The 14,529-nt window shown below is 34.3% G+C and overlaps 1 protein-coding gene across 5 annotated transcripts in view; it reads right to left on the minus strand.

The window, feature by feature from the left end:
- PPFIA2 (PPFI scaffold protein A2) overlaps nt 1-14,529 on the minus strand; it is a 194,048-nt gene that overhangs the window by 91,198 nt on the left and 88,321 nt on the right. For 3 of the 5 annotated variants that reach the window (XM_087934508.1, XM_087934512.1, XM_087934509.1), the window contains one exon: nt 11,911-11,973. The exons of the other annotated variants lie outside the window; for them this stretch is intronic. In XM_087934508.1, coding sequence (XP_087790634.1) covers nt 11,911-11,973 — 63 coding nt within the window. The remainder of the gene's footprint in view (nt 1-11,910; nt 11,974-14,529) is intronic. 5 annotated transcript variants of the gene reach the window in all.

The raw sequence follows: 14,529 nt of genomic DNA on the forward strand, positions 1-14,529 counted from the left end.
GATATCAGACAAAATGGTGGTTTGGGGGGAGGAAATGGAAGATTTAAATGGATCCTTCAAGGGAAGGAAACTGAGCAGTCTAAAAGGTTCAAGCATTTGGTGGTAGAGTTCCAGCCTACGGGTGCCTGGAGATGCAGACTGTGCTGCTTCAAAAGCAGAAAGGAGTACAGATACGGTATTATGAATTTTATCCCCCCCATTTTATTTGAATGCATATAAGGAGCTATAAAATGTTTTATAGCAAAACCCTTGGCTCAGCTGTGCATTGATATTCAGTTGGAATCATTCCCTCAGTATAAATCACTTGAAGCCATACTAAATTTTGTGAACCATTTTTTGAGTGCCTAGAACTATATCCAATTTGATGCTCAGAAAGGAATTAAGCAACAAAAAGCAAAGGTGAGGGCATGGCTGCTAATACTGACCTATTGGCTCAAAGCCCACTTCTTCCTGTCAAGACTGATTTCATTAATTCTGTCAGGCCATTTTCAATCCTTATGGAAACACACAATTCTGGGGAAACTTACTCCTAATGACTCACCATCTAAGCACCTTTTGGAATACCCTCAAGAGCAAAAGAATAATTAGAGAAAAGATCCTATGTACATATACATAATCCAGAATGGAGTTAGCTATATTCCAGCCCACACTATTGCCAGCAATATTATTCTGGATGGGAATCCAGCCCAGCAAAGAGGCTTTCTCAAAGCTAGGCTTTATGTTTTACCTTCCTCAGTTCTGGATCAGAGATTCACCTAAATCTCCACATTTATGATAACTTATCCATGCAACGTAAACACTCTGACAAACATCACACAAGCTCCTTTACATTGCCCATATGACTAATATAGTTGAGAAACTGTCATTCTTCCGGTATTGACATATGTTAGAGGTTGGAATGAAAATATCCTTGTTGATTTTCTCCTCTAGGATAAGGAACTGTTTATTACATACTATATCACTAGATTCTGTTCAGAAACAATTAAAATTTATAAACAGATAATAAGGATAGTGAGCTTGAATAAATTAACTGAGAATCCTTTTTATTTTTTAAGCAATATTTGTGTTTACATTTTTCCTTCTTAATAGTTTTAGTATTATCAATAATATTTATAGTGATCTTAGTATTTTAATATTACAATATTGTGTTAATTATTACTGAAATGGATGGAATTTTTCTAACAGGTGTTTTATGCTGGTCTAATAAATATTTGATTGATTTATGACAACAAATATTTTGCAGAGAAATTCCTCTCTTTTTTTGTAGTGGAACAAAACTAACTCATAATTACAATTTCTGTACTTCTTTGCCAAAATAACCAGTGGTGGTGCCACTTTTTCCACTATCCCATGCTTCTATTTAACATTGCAATGCCTAGCTAGGAGAAGGAGGAGGAGGAGGAGGAGGAGGAGACAATGACAGTCTGATTGTAAGTGTCAGGACATTTTGGGAAGAAGGAGAAACTATACTATATAGTATTAGTATAGCTATATTTGTATATAGTTATACTAATAGTATAATAATTCAGGTTTCCCATGCTGTCTGGAAGATGATCAGAATCATAACTGACTTCTAAGTAGAAAAGCAATGATTCCTTTTCGGTTTTTCCCCTTCTATGTCTATTGCTTGATCCTTGTTACATAGGGAACATCACATGTAGAAACCTATCTTCTATGCTATAGAGAAAAATGCCTTATAATGGATAAAAATAATAGTTTGTACTGTCTGTACTGCATTGTCTGTACTGCATTATCTGCACTTGTGATGTCCCTCCATTTCATATATCACTTGATTGATGGGATCTGGGACTTCCTGTGCAGAAGTTTTCTACTATTAAGCTATGAAGTTTCTCCCTTTAGTAACTAAGACAGATGAAAAAACCATGTCTTAGGTAAACTGATATAATGACTTAACTGTAAATGCGTTTTGTCCTTAATGTATTTGTTAAAGTAAGCATAAGATCACTATGTTAATTCTTGTCTTGTTAAAATAGATCAACACTTACATGATCTAAATAGAACCTCTCTTGGATGTATTGCAGCTGGCTTACAAGTTTTCCTGAATGATACGTTAGAAATTATGTACATATGTTGATTTTACTTCATTAGAATGGCTTCTTGTAGGGCAGAAATGGGATCTGAAATAATAGTTACAAATGGATAGTTAATCACAGCAAATATGTCTTAGCTTTTAAAATAACATGCAAGTGACACATTCAAAAACCCAGCAGAGAAAAGAGGACCACAGGGTTTGATTTCAACAGATGTTCCTGATCAAGGATAGTGAAGAAACTGAGATTAGTGACATCCTGTAGAAACAAACATAGCTGCAGACTGCCTAAAGTGCTATGATCATCTCATTAGAGAAGTGTTAAAAGCATAGCAGAGAAATATAAACATTCTGGCCATTAATTAGACACTTTGGACATCAATCAGTGCAAAAAAATTGTGCTAATAGCAAAACTTCCAGCAATCTAAATTAATCTATTACCTACAATAAAACTTATTTTTCCTTCAGATTTTAAGTGATAAAAAGAACTGTTAAAAGTAATTGTTGTAATGTCCCAGGTGTATGGTATATCTGTTTTTAAAAGGCTATGCATTCACAGTCCAGAAAGTAAATCTCCAGAGTCTTCAAATTCAACAGCAAGTGGAGTTAGCAGAAAACAGATTTCCATGTTTTAAAAGTTCCTTCTTTCAAAATAATGAAAGAAACAAAGGGAACATATATGAAGGATTCATTAACTCAAGCAAAATAATATAGTGACAAAGGACAGCAATCATTGCTTATCAAGTGCATTGAAAAGCCATATTGAATACTATATAACACAAGTAAAATGTCTGCAAAAACACATAATCAAAATCTTCTCTCGCTTTCAGCAACTGATGCATGCAGAAGAGTTCACTAGTTATGCTCAGTGTATGTAATTAAAACTTGATGATATGCATCATGCACAATAATTATTAGTTCCTCTTATATAATTTACATATTGAATTTTTAAAAGGTAGTATGTAAATATGCATGTTGTAATGTTGTATTCATACTTGGTACTTTGACAAAAAAACAAATCTGGTCATGTTGCCAACTTCAAAAGCTGATACAAAAATCTATGCCACCAGATAGAAACTGAATGCACTTATTATCACATTAAACAAGAGGAAAACCTTCTATGCACAAATTCTACCCATGCTTTCTACAATTTTGTAAACAACAAACTAAAAGACTCAAGGTCCATCCCACCCCTGAAAGGACCTAATGGCAAAGACTGCAACAATGACACCATCAAAGCAAACCTCTTTAACACATTCTTTGGCTCAGTATTTGTAAACAGTAATGGATCATGCCCAGTATTTCCTAGTCAAACCACAGACAACTACAATTATCTAATACATATCGATTTTAAAGAAGACATTGTTGAAAAAGCACCGCACAATCTAAAACCATCCCTATCTATTGGACCAGACGGAATATGTGCCTACTTCTTAAAAAAGGTATCCATTGCCATAGCCAAACCTCTAAGCATAATCTTTGAAAAATCTTTCAGGACCAGCTCCTTGCTTAATGTATGGCCACAAGCCACGGTCATCCCCATCTTCAAAAATGGAGACCCCAGCCTAGTTGAAAATTACAGACCAATCTCCTTATGCTGCGTCACCTGTAAAGTCATGGAATCAATTATTAACCAATCCATTGTCCTCCATTTAGAGACAAACAACCTACTCTCTAATAAACAATTTGGTTTCAGAAAAACCTATCGTGCAATCTGCAACTCTTACACTGCAAAAACATATGGACTATACAGGTCGATCAGGGCAAAGCAATAGACGCAATCTACATAGGCTTCTGTAAAGCCTTTGATTCAGTGGTACACCACAAACTACTCCTAAAACTAAAATCTTATGGTATCTCTGGACAACTGCATAATTGGATAGAAGCATTCCTGTCAAACAGACAACATATGGTCAAAATTGGGAGCATCCTATCAAATTCTGTATCTGTCAACAGTGGTGTCCCCCAAGGCAGTGTTTTAGAACCAACTCTCTTCATACTCTACATAAATGACCTCTGTGATCATATTAAGAGCAACTGCATTCTCTTTGCTGATGATGTAAAACTATTCAACACCACAGACAATACTACTACTCTCCAAAAAGAAGACTATGTATCAGAATGGTCAATCAAATGGCAACTTCAACTCTCAAGAAATAAATGGTCTGTCTTACATATTGGCAGAAAAAAATCAGAAAATAAAATACAAGCTAAATAGTCAAGACCTTGTTGAGGATCCAAACTTTGTCAAGGACCTTGGAGTACTCATCTCAAATGATCTATGTGCTAGAGCCCACTGTAACTACATAGCCAAAAAGGCATTAAGAGTTGTTAATCTAATCCTATGTAGCTTCTTCTATGGTAATATCACACTACTAACTAGAGCATACATAATATTTGCTAGACCTATACTTGAATACAGCTCATCAGTCTGGAACTCATATCAAGTATCTGATATGAACACAATTGACAAAGTCCAGAAATATTTCACAAGAAGAGTTCTCTGCTCCTCTGCTCATTGCAGAATACCTTATGCCACCAGACTTGAAACTCTAGACCTAGAAAATCTAGAAGTACACTGTCTTTGATCTGATCTAAGTATGGTATATAAAATCATACATTGCAATGTCCTACCTGTCAATGAATACTTCAGCTTCAATCATAACAATACAAGAGCACTCAATAGATACAAACTCAAGGTTAACCGTACCAAACTTGACTGCAGAAAATACGACTTCAGCAACAGTGGTCAATGTTTGGAATACTCTACTTGACTCTGTGGTTTCTTCTCCAAACCCCAAAACCTTTAACATTAGACTGTCTACTATTGACCTCACCCCCTTCCTAAGAAGCCTGTAGGGGGCATGCATGAGCACACCAATTGTGCCTACCGTCTCTGTCCTATTATTTTTTTATTTTTCTTATAAGTATATATCTCATGTATTCAAAACTATATTTATTCTTATACCTGTATCTTGTAAGCAATTGACAAATCAAATAAATACTAAATACTTAAAAAAAACAAAGGCAAACCTGGGATCTTCTCCCAGATAAAAATAATCTTTTTTCTCCCCACCCGCACCAAGAATTATTTTTCCTCTCTTTCAACTTTCAAACAAATGCTAAAGAAATAGTTGAGGTGATGAGGTGCATTGGTAAAATTGATGATAGAATTAGTGCATGGTAATTTATTACATCAGAATAAGAACTATTACTCCATCCATACATTGAGATACAGAATGTAGGTAGAATTGAAGTCAAAGTGGTGTGAATGAAAATTAAATGATCTTTTGCACTACAAACACTTTGAGGAAATAAGTGATTGCTTCATGATCACTTAATACTATACCTGTTTGTGGAAAGTATTGAAATAGTGGGTTGAAATGATAGAATAAAGGTTGTATGCTGGAAGATGCCCCTGCTGGAAAGAGAGCATTCTACATAGCATTGTTTATTGCAATTTGTTTTTGTATCCCCATACAAGCACCTTTAAACCCCGCCCCCCAAAAAACCATCAGAAACAACATTCAGCTGACCCCTTAAACGTTTTTCTTTCAGTACATTCTGCATATTTTTTCTATTCTTGGCCACTGAAATCAATCATACAGTAAGAGAAAAGTGAATTTTTTAGTGCTCTCCTGTAAATGACATAACAAAATTCCCGAAACTCAGAACACATGAACAGATTCAACAACATTTTCAGTTGGAAAACTATAAGCATCTCAGACCAACCCAAACGCAAAAATACTAGGGACTTCCTTGCCATTCAGAAAAATAATCAATCAATAGAAATAAAGAGATAAACCACATATGCATTATTATATTATTCAAAAGACAATAAAAATCCACGAAGGAAGCAAAAGGACATATCTCTGTAGCAGCCATCACTCAGATAAACAAAGATCGGTGCCATGCAAACAGGCAGAAAACAGTATTCTAACCGAAGAACCAGCAAAGAGGAAAGAACAGCCCTACCACAACTGGCATAACAAGCTATTATATTTAAATAGGCAACAAACCCCACATTCACTCACACTGATGTTACCTAATTGGATAATGAAACATCCACAAACAAACCATCAAGTTCAGAGAGCACCAAGAACTTTACAGTTCAACCCTGAACTACAAGGGGAAAAGGCAAAATAATCCAGACAGTAGTGAGTATGTTCATAGCACACTCAAGATTATTAAATTCCCCCATAAACATACATATCAATAATACAAAATGTATGTGTTATAAATTAATGCAAGCTTCCAGTTAGACTAGTAATTTACTATAAATACCTACTAATTTTGCCAACAGTTGTGTATACCAAACGAAAAAGAATTGGTAAAATATTTATTAAACTTTAAGATACCATTAGAATGTATGAATTAGATAGGCATCTAAAACTTTATAAAATTAAAAATATCTATGCTTTCTAAGTGGATTCTTAAAGAGTAATATCAACCTTACCTTACATACCTACTCTTGATCCATACACAACTTACATGTATCATACACTTCTACATAATTAGAAGTGGAGAATACCCTAGGGCAGGGGTGTCAAACTCTTGTCATCACAGCATCATCACGTGACATATCGTGACTTTTTTTTCCTCTTCGCTTAACCGGGCGTGGGTGTAGACAGCGCACCTGGCCTATGGTCCATGAGTTTGACAGCCCTGCTCTAGGACATGAATAAAGTTCTATATACACACTTTTCTGTATGCAAGAACTATGAATAAATTAACTTGTCTTGTCATGTTTATGAATGGGATATTACAGAACATGATACAGGTAAAAAAATTGGGTTGGGACTTTTGATCATTAGTTGCAAGTTGTAAGCAGCCAACCCTCTAGATTTTTAGTACTACTGAAACAGTACTTCAGAGGCTCAGGAAACTTTTAAAAGGAATGGGTGGGACGATGAATTAAGCTTTTATTACAGTACTTGTCTGTGAAGGGACATAGAATATTAAAAGAAAGCAATGATCAGGAAAGCATGATTGGAAATACACTTATAGAAACTGATACCAGCTTTAAAAAGACTTTTAAATCCAATATGGCACCAATTTTACAGCAGTTATAGATTGCATATCATAGATTATAATGTTGTAACATAATAAATCCATGTTGCTGTGAAGTTGGGAAAAGTAACACTTTTTAAAAATATTTGTGCCTACACAGAGCTCTCCATTACAACCTAGAGTACAATCAAAGTATACTAGACAATCCATGACCTTTTGGGTCATTGTTTCAGAGATAGTTCCTGATCAGATTCCTCAATGCCTTCAAAAATGGCAGAGCTTTAATGTTCTTGAAAAATTCTTAAAAAGTCAGGGAGGTATTCAAACACATATCTGAGTTGAAAGTAGCCCATCTTGAACTATGCAGCCTATTCAAACATTAATAGTTGACCACAGGAAATGTTTTACGCCATTTTCTATTATGTCATTAAATGTTTTATGATAATTTTATATCATAAAATATTTTATAAAATATGTTAAATTTCAATTCCACAGGTTATGGGATTTGGGGCACTTTCTGTAAGTTAGTCCATTTGGGACACCTTGGTTGAAAATATTTTGCCCTATGATGCATCATTTCATCCAGTGAAAGGTTACAGACACAAGAGTTTTAGTAATATATAGATATTTTAAAATAAATAAACATTACAATGTATCATTGCCAAAACTGTATGAAAAGCTTTATGCTTTTCTAATTTTCTAAAAAGCTCAAGTGGTGTAAATCACAGAACACTATCTGCATTTTTCTCATTAATATTTTTAATTTACACCAACTTTTACACTTTCAATGTGACTTCTATTTACATAACTATGAGACTGTCAAAGCATGAAAATGAAATTGGGATTTAAACAAACAGCAACACCAAAAGTTTACTATTAGCAAAGGTTTGAAATGAGTGGATGATAATAATTTTAACCATAAAACTACAACAATGACATTTTGCTAGCAATAATTGAAATACCATTCATTCATTAAACTAGCTGGGTGGTTTTTTGTTCCTAAATGCAAATGGGAGTTCCATAGAAAATCAAAATCTATATTTAAAAATTACCATTCTGAGAAAATAGTAGCTTGGTTCAAGTCTGTTTATTTTTGCTCTCATACCCTATTCTGCTCTTTTATCAATTTTATTCAATTTGTCTGATTGCTAGTGTCACTAATGTTTTTCAGTCAATTGCATTTCTTCTGTATTTAACTCTTTCATTCCCTTTGCCCCTTCAATTCTTCAGTTTTTTAAATTGCTATCAAGATTATTTTAGAGGTTACTTTGTCTTGTAGAATAGGGGTTCCCAACCCCTGGACCATAACCCCAGTGGGCCGCAGCCTATTTGGAACCGGCTGCACAAGTGGCAGGCAAACACATGTGCATTCACAGCTCCATTTGTGTGAGTGGCAGGCGCTCATGCACAAAGCTCCATTTTGGGTGCATCCACAGTTGGGTGCATCCACCAGCTGCTTGCACAAATGGAGCTGTGTGTGCTTGCACATGCGCAAATCTACCACTCACCCTGAACCATCCCCTCTCTCCACCTCTGCCAGGCCACCAAGATGGAAAGGTTTGGGACCACTGTTCTAGAATATGAGCTATTCCATTCATTTTTTGCAATGTGAGAAAATTATATAAGAATTCCCTTAATTTCTTTATCCAAACATTAATGAAAATACTGAAGATTAGAATGCAACATTTCTACATTTAATATTATGAACCCTAAATATGATTTTCTCAGGCCAGCCAGCTTTCTACCTCCTTAACTATCATGCTACCAGTCCATGTTTGACAAATAATTCATTGTCTCTCACTTGCTTTGTAAACAATTTTGAAGAGAACAATTAGTTCTGTAATCGTGTGCTTGTTCTAAATCTATAGTATTTTTTCAATAGTCTCATAGTGCATCATATATTCAAATATTCAAACAAAAACTCACTTTTCTTTTTTCAAAAAAACTGTTTTAGGAATACATAAAAAATGTTAAAATCTCCAGAGGGTCTTTCCATTAAACTATAGTTAGAACATTGAATAGTCAAATGGTGGTAGACTTACTAAACTTTCATAAGAATTTACTTTTTAAACAATTTTTGAATATTTTTATGTTGGAATTTAGCTTAATTATTGGAACTCTTGGTTGATACTTTCAAGAAGTAATGTCCAGCTCCTTTCACCCATTCTGTAAAAATATGCTGCAGGTGTAGGTGTTTTGATATTTCTTGGTTATAACCTATAATTCAACCTTTTTTGTACAGCCAGTTGGCCTAATGGTTAGGGCATCAGGTTACAAACCAGGAAACTGTGAGTTACAATCCTGTCTTGGGCCAGACCATGGCAAACTAATTCTAAAAAATCTTGCCAAGAAAACTACTGTAGTCCACAGTCTCTGAGAATCAGATACCATGGAAGAAAAAATATGGAAATGTCTGTTCAGATGTATATGGTGAGAGAAAAAATACATAAAACTATTCATTTTCAACAATTAATAAATATGGGTAGAACAAATTAATGCTTGAATGTCAAAGACTATCCTCATATTCCATATAGGAATATTATAACAAATTACCTAATCTGATGAGGAATTTTACCATAGATATATAAGAGCAAATGCACAACTGTATCAGTAATATTCAATATAGACCTTATCTATGATCCCAGATATACAAATCAAACAGTCCTAGATGCTTCATAGTTCACAGATGTAGCCATTATACATTATAGATGTTTGGTTACAATAAATGCATGTACAATCACTCTATGAGTGAGATGGGCAGTTTCTAATTTTTTTAAATAAATAAATAACAATTTTTGTGTGATGTTATTGATTTTCTCAGGAAAGAAATACTTCGACAATTTTCCAGAAAATATTCCTGGCAACCATGGATGTCAAAAAGCTTTGTTTACCAACCTCCATTTATTATGTTCACTGTCTGGGTGGCAGATGATGAAATATACCAGCCACTTTATTCTGGAAATCCAGATTATTAAGCATATCTGCATAAAACATGGTTCCACCCAGAACATATTATACAATCAACAGCTGGAGCCTAATGCTACAGTATTGTCATATATTTTCTGATCTGCCAAATGGGCATATATACAGTAGGCATTTCAGACATATATCTCCCAACGAAGAAAAGCATAGATCAACTAAGCTAAGAATAAATTGCTATAGAAGAGAAAGTAGCAGTTTCTTATCAGCTTCTGTTTACAACTAAAGCCAAAATAATAAGTACTAAAATGCATCTTGGGAAATGATAGGATTGCTTTGGAAGCTACCCTGATCTGTGAGGCTTATTTTTTTTTTTTTAGAAGGATGGCCATTTAAGTCTTTTAAATGAAATAAATAACTAACCTTCTTTCTCACTAGCCTTGTGAGATAGTCTTGCTTATAGCTAATTTTAAAAAAGCTTTTCAGGTCGTCCTTGCTTTAGTGACCACAGTTGGGAGCAGCAACTCCTTTACTAGCCTTCCCAATTGATTTACAACATCATTTCACATTTGGTTATTAAATGAAACATTATGGTTAAGTGACACATCACGTGACTGCAATTTGCAATTTGATTCCATTCTCTGCTTGTTGCAAACCAGTTGAGACGAAACACAAATGGTAACCACATGACAGTGAGATACTGTGACAGTTATAAATAAATGCATGTTCTTTTGAAGTGCCTGAGTGGCAATTCTGAGACCACCGTATGCTGTGACTGTCTTAAATGAAATAATTCATTGCAAAGTTGGGTTTTTTAACACCATTGTAACTTTGAATGGTCACAGAGGCAGTTGGTCAGCAGGGACTTCCTGTATGACAATAAAACAGCCTAACAAAGCTATCTAATAAAGAAAGGGAAGGTGATGGCTCTGGACTTTGCAATAAATAAACAAATAAATAAAGCAACTTTTCTGTTATAATGATTCTGGTAAAATTATAAAAATACAACAAAAATACATACTGTGAAATAAGGTACATGTGTGTATATATACTTTGTGTATATGTATGTCTAAATATATGTGTATATATGTAGATATGACTATACATACATCTGTAACTATAAATTGCTTGATAGGTAAATTTTAGCCATTTTCAGTATCTTTATTTTTTTAAATGTTATATTTTAATGATAGACATCAGTATTTTCATTAGATCAATCAGTATTTCTGTGCCTTTTCATACTAAGTCAATATTTTATTTCAGATCTCAGAACCACTTATGCTATACATTCTTATATCAATCAATTTATATGAGCATAAACTCTATCTAACCCAACTGATGTTGACCCAAATAAATTGTATGAATAAATTGTATTGTTCATTAAGACAATACAGCTGCACAGCTAGTAGAAGCTTGTATGGTGGTCTCAAAATATTTTTTAAACCACTGTGTCGGGCTCTGGGTGCTTTCTGACTCGTTTGGAGCCCGACACGCTACCTTATACATATATACTTTGTAAGGAATATATGGCTACATTTTGTTCTTTTGATTTATTTTCCAGATTTGACCAATTTGTAATTCTTGTTGCAAACTGCAAATGTATGTGTAGGGGGAGGTTTACTGAGTAGTAGTGAACTGTAGGGAAGATATATTGTACTACAAGCTTATGATTCAGGGTTAATATTTAAATAATCTGGCCCAATAGGATAGGTAAACCACTATGTGAAATAACACAGATCTGGGAGAAAGCAACCTAGAACTATGGTATGTAACCAAGAGACTCTTCTTGTAAGCCACAATGAAACCTTACTTGTAGTAAAATATGTAACATATGTTGGAAATGAATATAACGTTGTGGTGACAACAGTAAATTCACATTAATAAAATTTTGCATTAAAAGAAGACAAGAATCTAAGATATGCAAAACATACATTAGGGCAGGATATGGTCCTTTGAATGTTATTCTCAATGCTCGTACCAGCCGCAACCGTCATCTGAAAAAGTGTGCAACAAAGAGTGTACTGAATTCAAAAGCTCTGTTTGTAAAATAACACATATTCAAATATTTAATGTCTTTAATTTCACACAATTGTAACTCTTAATTTATTAGATGTCACAGCTTAGATAAATAATCTTAATCGAATCTTAAACATAATTCTGCAAGGTAAAAAAATGGTAAAATAATTAACAAATATTGGTTAAAATACAGTGAATCATTAGCCAACTATGTATAAAAATAAATATAAAGTCATGCATACAATTTGAGTAACTTCAGTTTATAGGCAGCAGTTTTTTCTGTTGAATGGTATGAATTTATGGAGAAGATCTGTTTTGGGTCTATTGAAATGAAATGATAAGTAGTATTGTGCTTATACAAACATTCTGTTCAATCAAATGAAGTTTCCACAAGAGAAAACCTGTCTGGCTTATGTTTCACATTTTTATCACAGTATCTTGCTATTTACACTTAGAAAGTTGAGAAAGTGCTACTTGTTTCACATTTTTAAATATTATGAGTGTAGAGCCTTACAAATAGATCATACCCAAACTTGTTACACGATTGTTTTATTAGGTAAGCTATGTCTTTCAGTCATCTGTTACACACAGGCACACACACAACACACAGAGAGACGGGGGGAAATACTAGAGAGTGAAGATTTTCATCACTTCTTGGTAATACGATGTAAGGCAATGAATATAGGTTGATGTTTTGCTAGTGATGAGCTAGCTTCTTCCAAACAGGTCTGAAACAACTTGGCAAAAACATCATATTTTGTCTATATTTAGTGGTATAGAATATCCACAATCAGTCTTTAACTAATCACTGTACTTCTGTCATCTATTCAGTGGGTAGCAATTGGTTGAGGGCATTCTATTTCATTGAACAAAAGGACATGGTGTCTTTTACCAAGTTCACTTTTAGTTGTGCTCTGAAGAAACTAGGAGTATCACTGGAAAAACATCAACATATACACATTGTTTTACCTGAAAGTCATTTCACCAATTGATAAATTATTCCATGATTCTAGACACCATATAAAAATAATAGTTTATACTACACTCTCGATTATGCATTCTCTGGTCTGTAAGATATATTTTGGCAAATCACAACCATTGTTTTTTATTTGATATGAGTAGGGCATTTCTGTTACCTTATAGCTTTTGTTCTTGCATATTTTTAAATGCTCTGGAGTTTCTTTTTCTGTCAAAGCTAAATTGTGTGTGGCATTAAATTAAAATGTTTTGGTACAGCTATTTCCAACTGTTTGCAAATGTTTATAAACACAGGCAGGGAACCAGATGAATTTACTCTATTTTGATCCCCTGTATCCCCAGGAAAGTTTCCATCACAGAAAGTGTCTCTGTAGAGCATTCAAAATGTTTCTAAACTCTTAGGTTCAAAGAAAATATTCAGGATTTCACAGATGATCTTATTACAGAGGAAATAACAAAAGAGCATCATTTGCACTTTTTCTTTAAAACTGTAAGACTAAACAAAGGTATTTCCAGTTAAAATAGTAGGCAATTGATGGAATGGTGGTTGAAAGTTAAGAGTTGGTTACAGCCATTACACACCTATTGGTAGGAACTGTGAATTTATGGAAAGAATTTAAAAACTTCTCTCTTGTTTTCATTTATGTCTATAGCATATCTATTTTATGTATTATTTTAATTTTTAATTTTTTTGCTTCAAAATTGTGAGATATTAAAAGTATAAATTTTAGGCAGCTAGATCAAGAGGAACTTTGGGGGTGGGGTATAAAAATGAATTTAAGGGATTCATAAAGTCCTGGAATTTCAGGTTGACAGCCTTGAGTTCAAAGGAACTTTGGTACCAGAGGAGGAAGAAATACTACTACCAGAGATTTTGACATTGGAGTCAGATGGTATGAAGCACTATATCTATATTCATGACTTTAGAAGGCAAGGCTCAAATCGGTGTCAGTGACTTACCACATTATGTGTAGAACAACAGCCAGAGTTCCAAATTCTGAACCTCTGTATCCGAGCAACTATACAAAGTGAACATATTTGACTTGCCATGTGGCATGCAGTCATTTCTCTGCTCCAGCCTTGGCACTAAACTTTATCCAGGCTTCCATTAATAATGCTTAAAATAAAACAGTGGCACAGATGATAACCCAGAGCCCTAAAGGCTCTTCAAGGCACAGAGCCACAGCTATCAACCCTTCTCTTCCACCATCCAGGGACCAAAGACAGCTTGACAGATTCAGTTAAAGGCAGATATGGCACCAGTGCTGCAACTTCAGTGAGATCACAAAGTGATTGCAAGACCATTTTGACAACATAGCGATAATGTACCTGACTCTATGAAAGTCTATCTCAGCAAAATGGCTACATTTATACTGACATTGCTTCATTTTTGGGGTGTTCTTTCTTTTCAAGAGAAGCCCTACATGATTACTGGAAGCTAAACAGATTTTATTCACACCGTAATTTAATGTGGGTGTTTTCCTAAATCTACTTAGCCTTTGAATTCACTGGTGCTATTACTGGAAGCACTGATTCCTTTATAACACACAGTCTTT

Source organism: Pseudonaja textilis, chromosome 5, assembly GCF_049901715.1.
Source record: "Pseudonaja textilis isolate UNSWEBS1 chromosome 5, rPseTex1.2, whole genome shotgun sequence".
In the NCBI taxonomy this organism is placed as follows: Eukaryota; Metazoa; Chordata; class Lepidosauria; order Squamata; family Elapidae; genus Pseudonaja; species Pseudonaja textilis.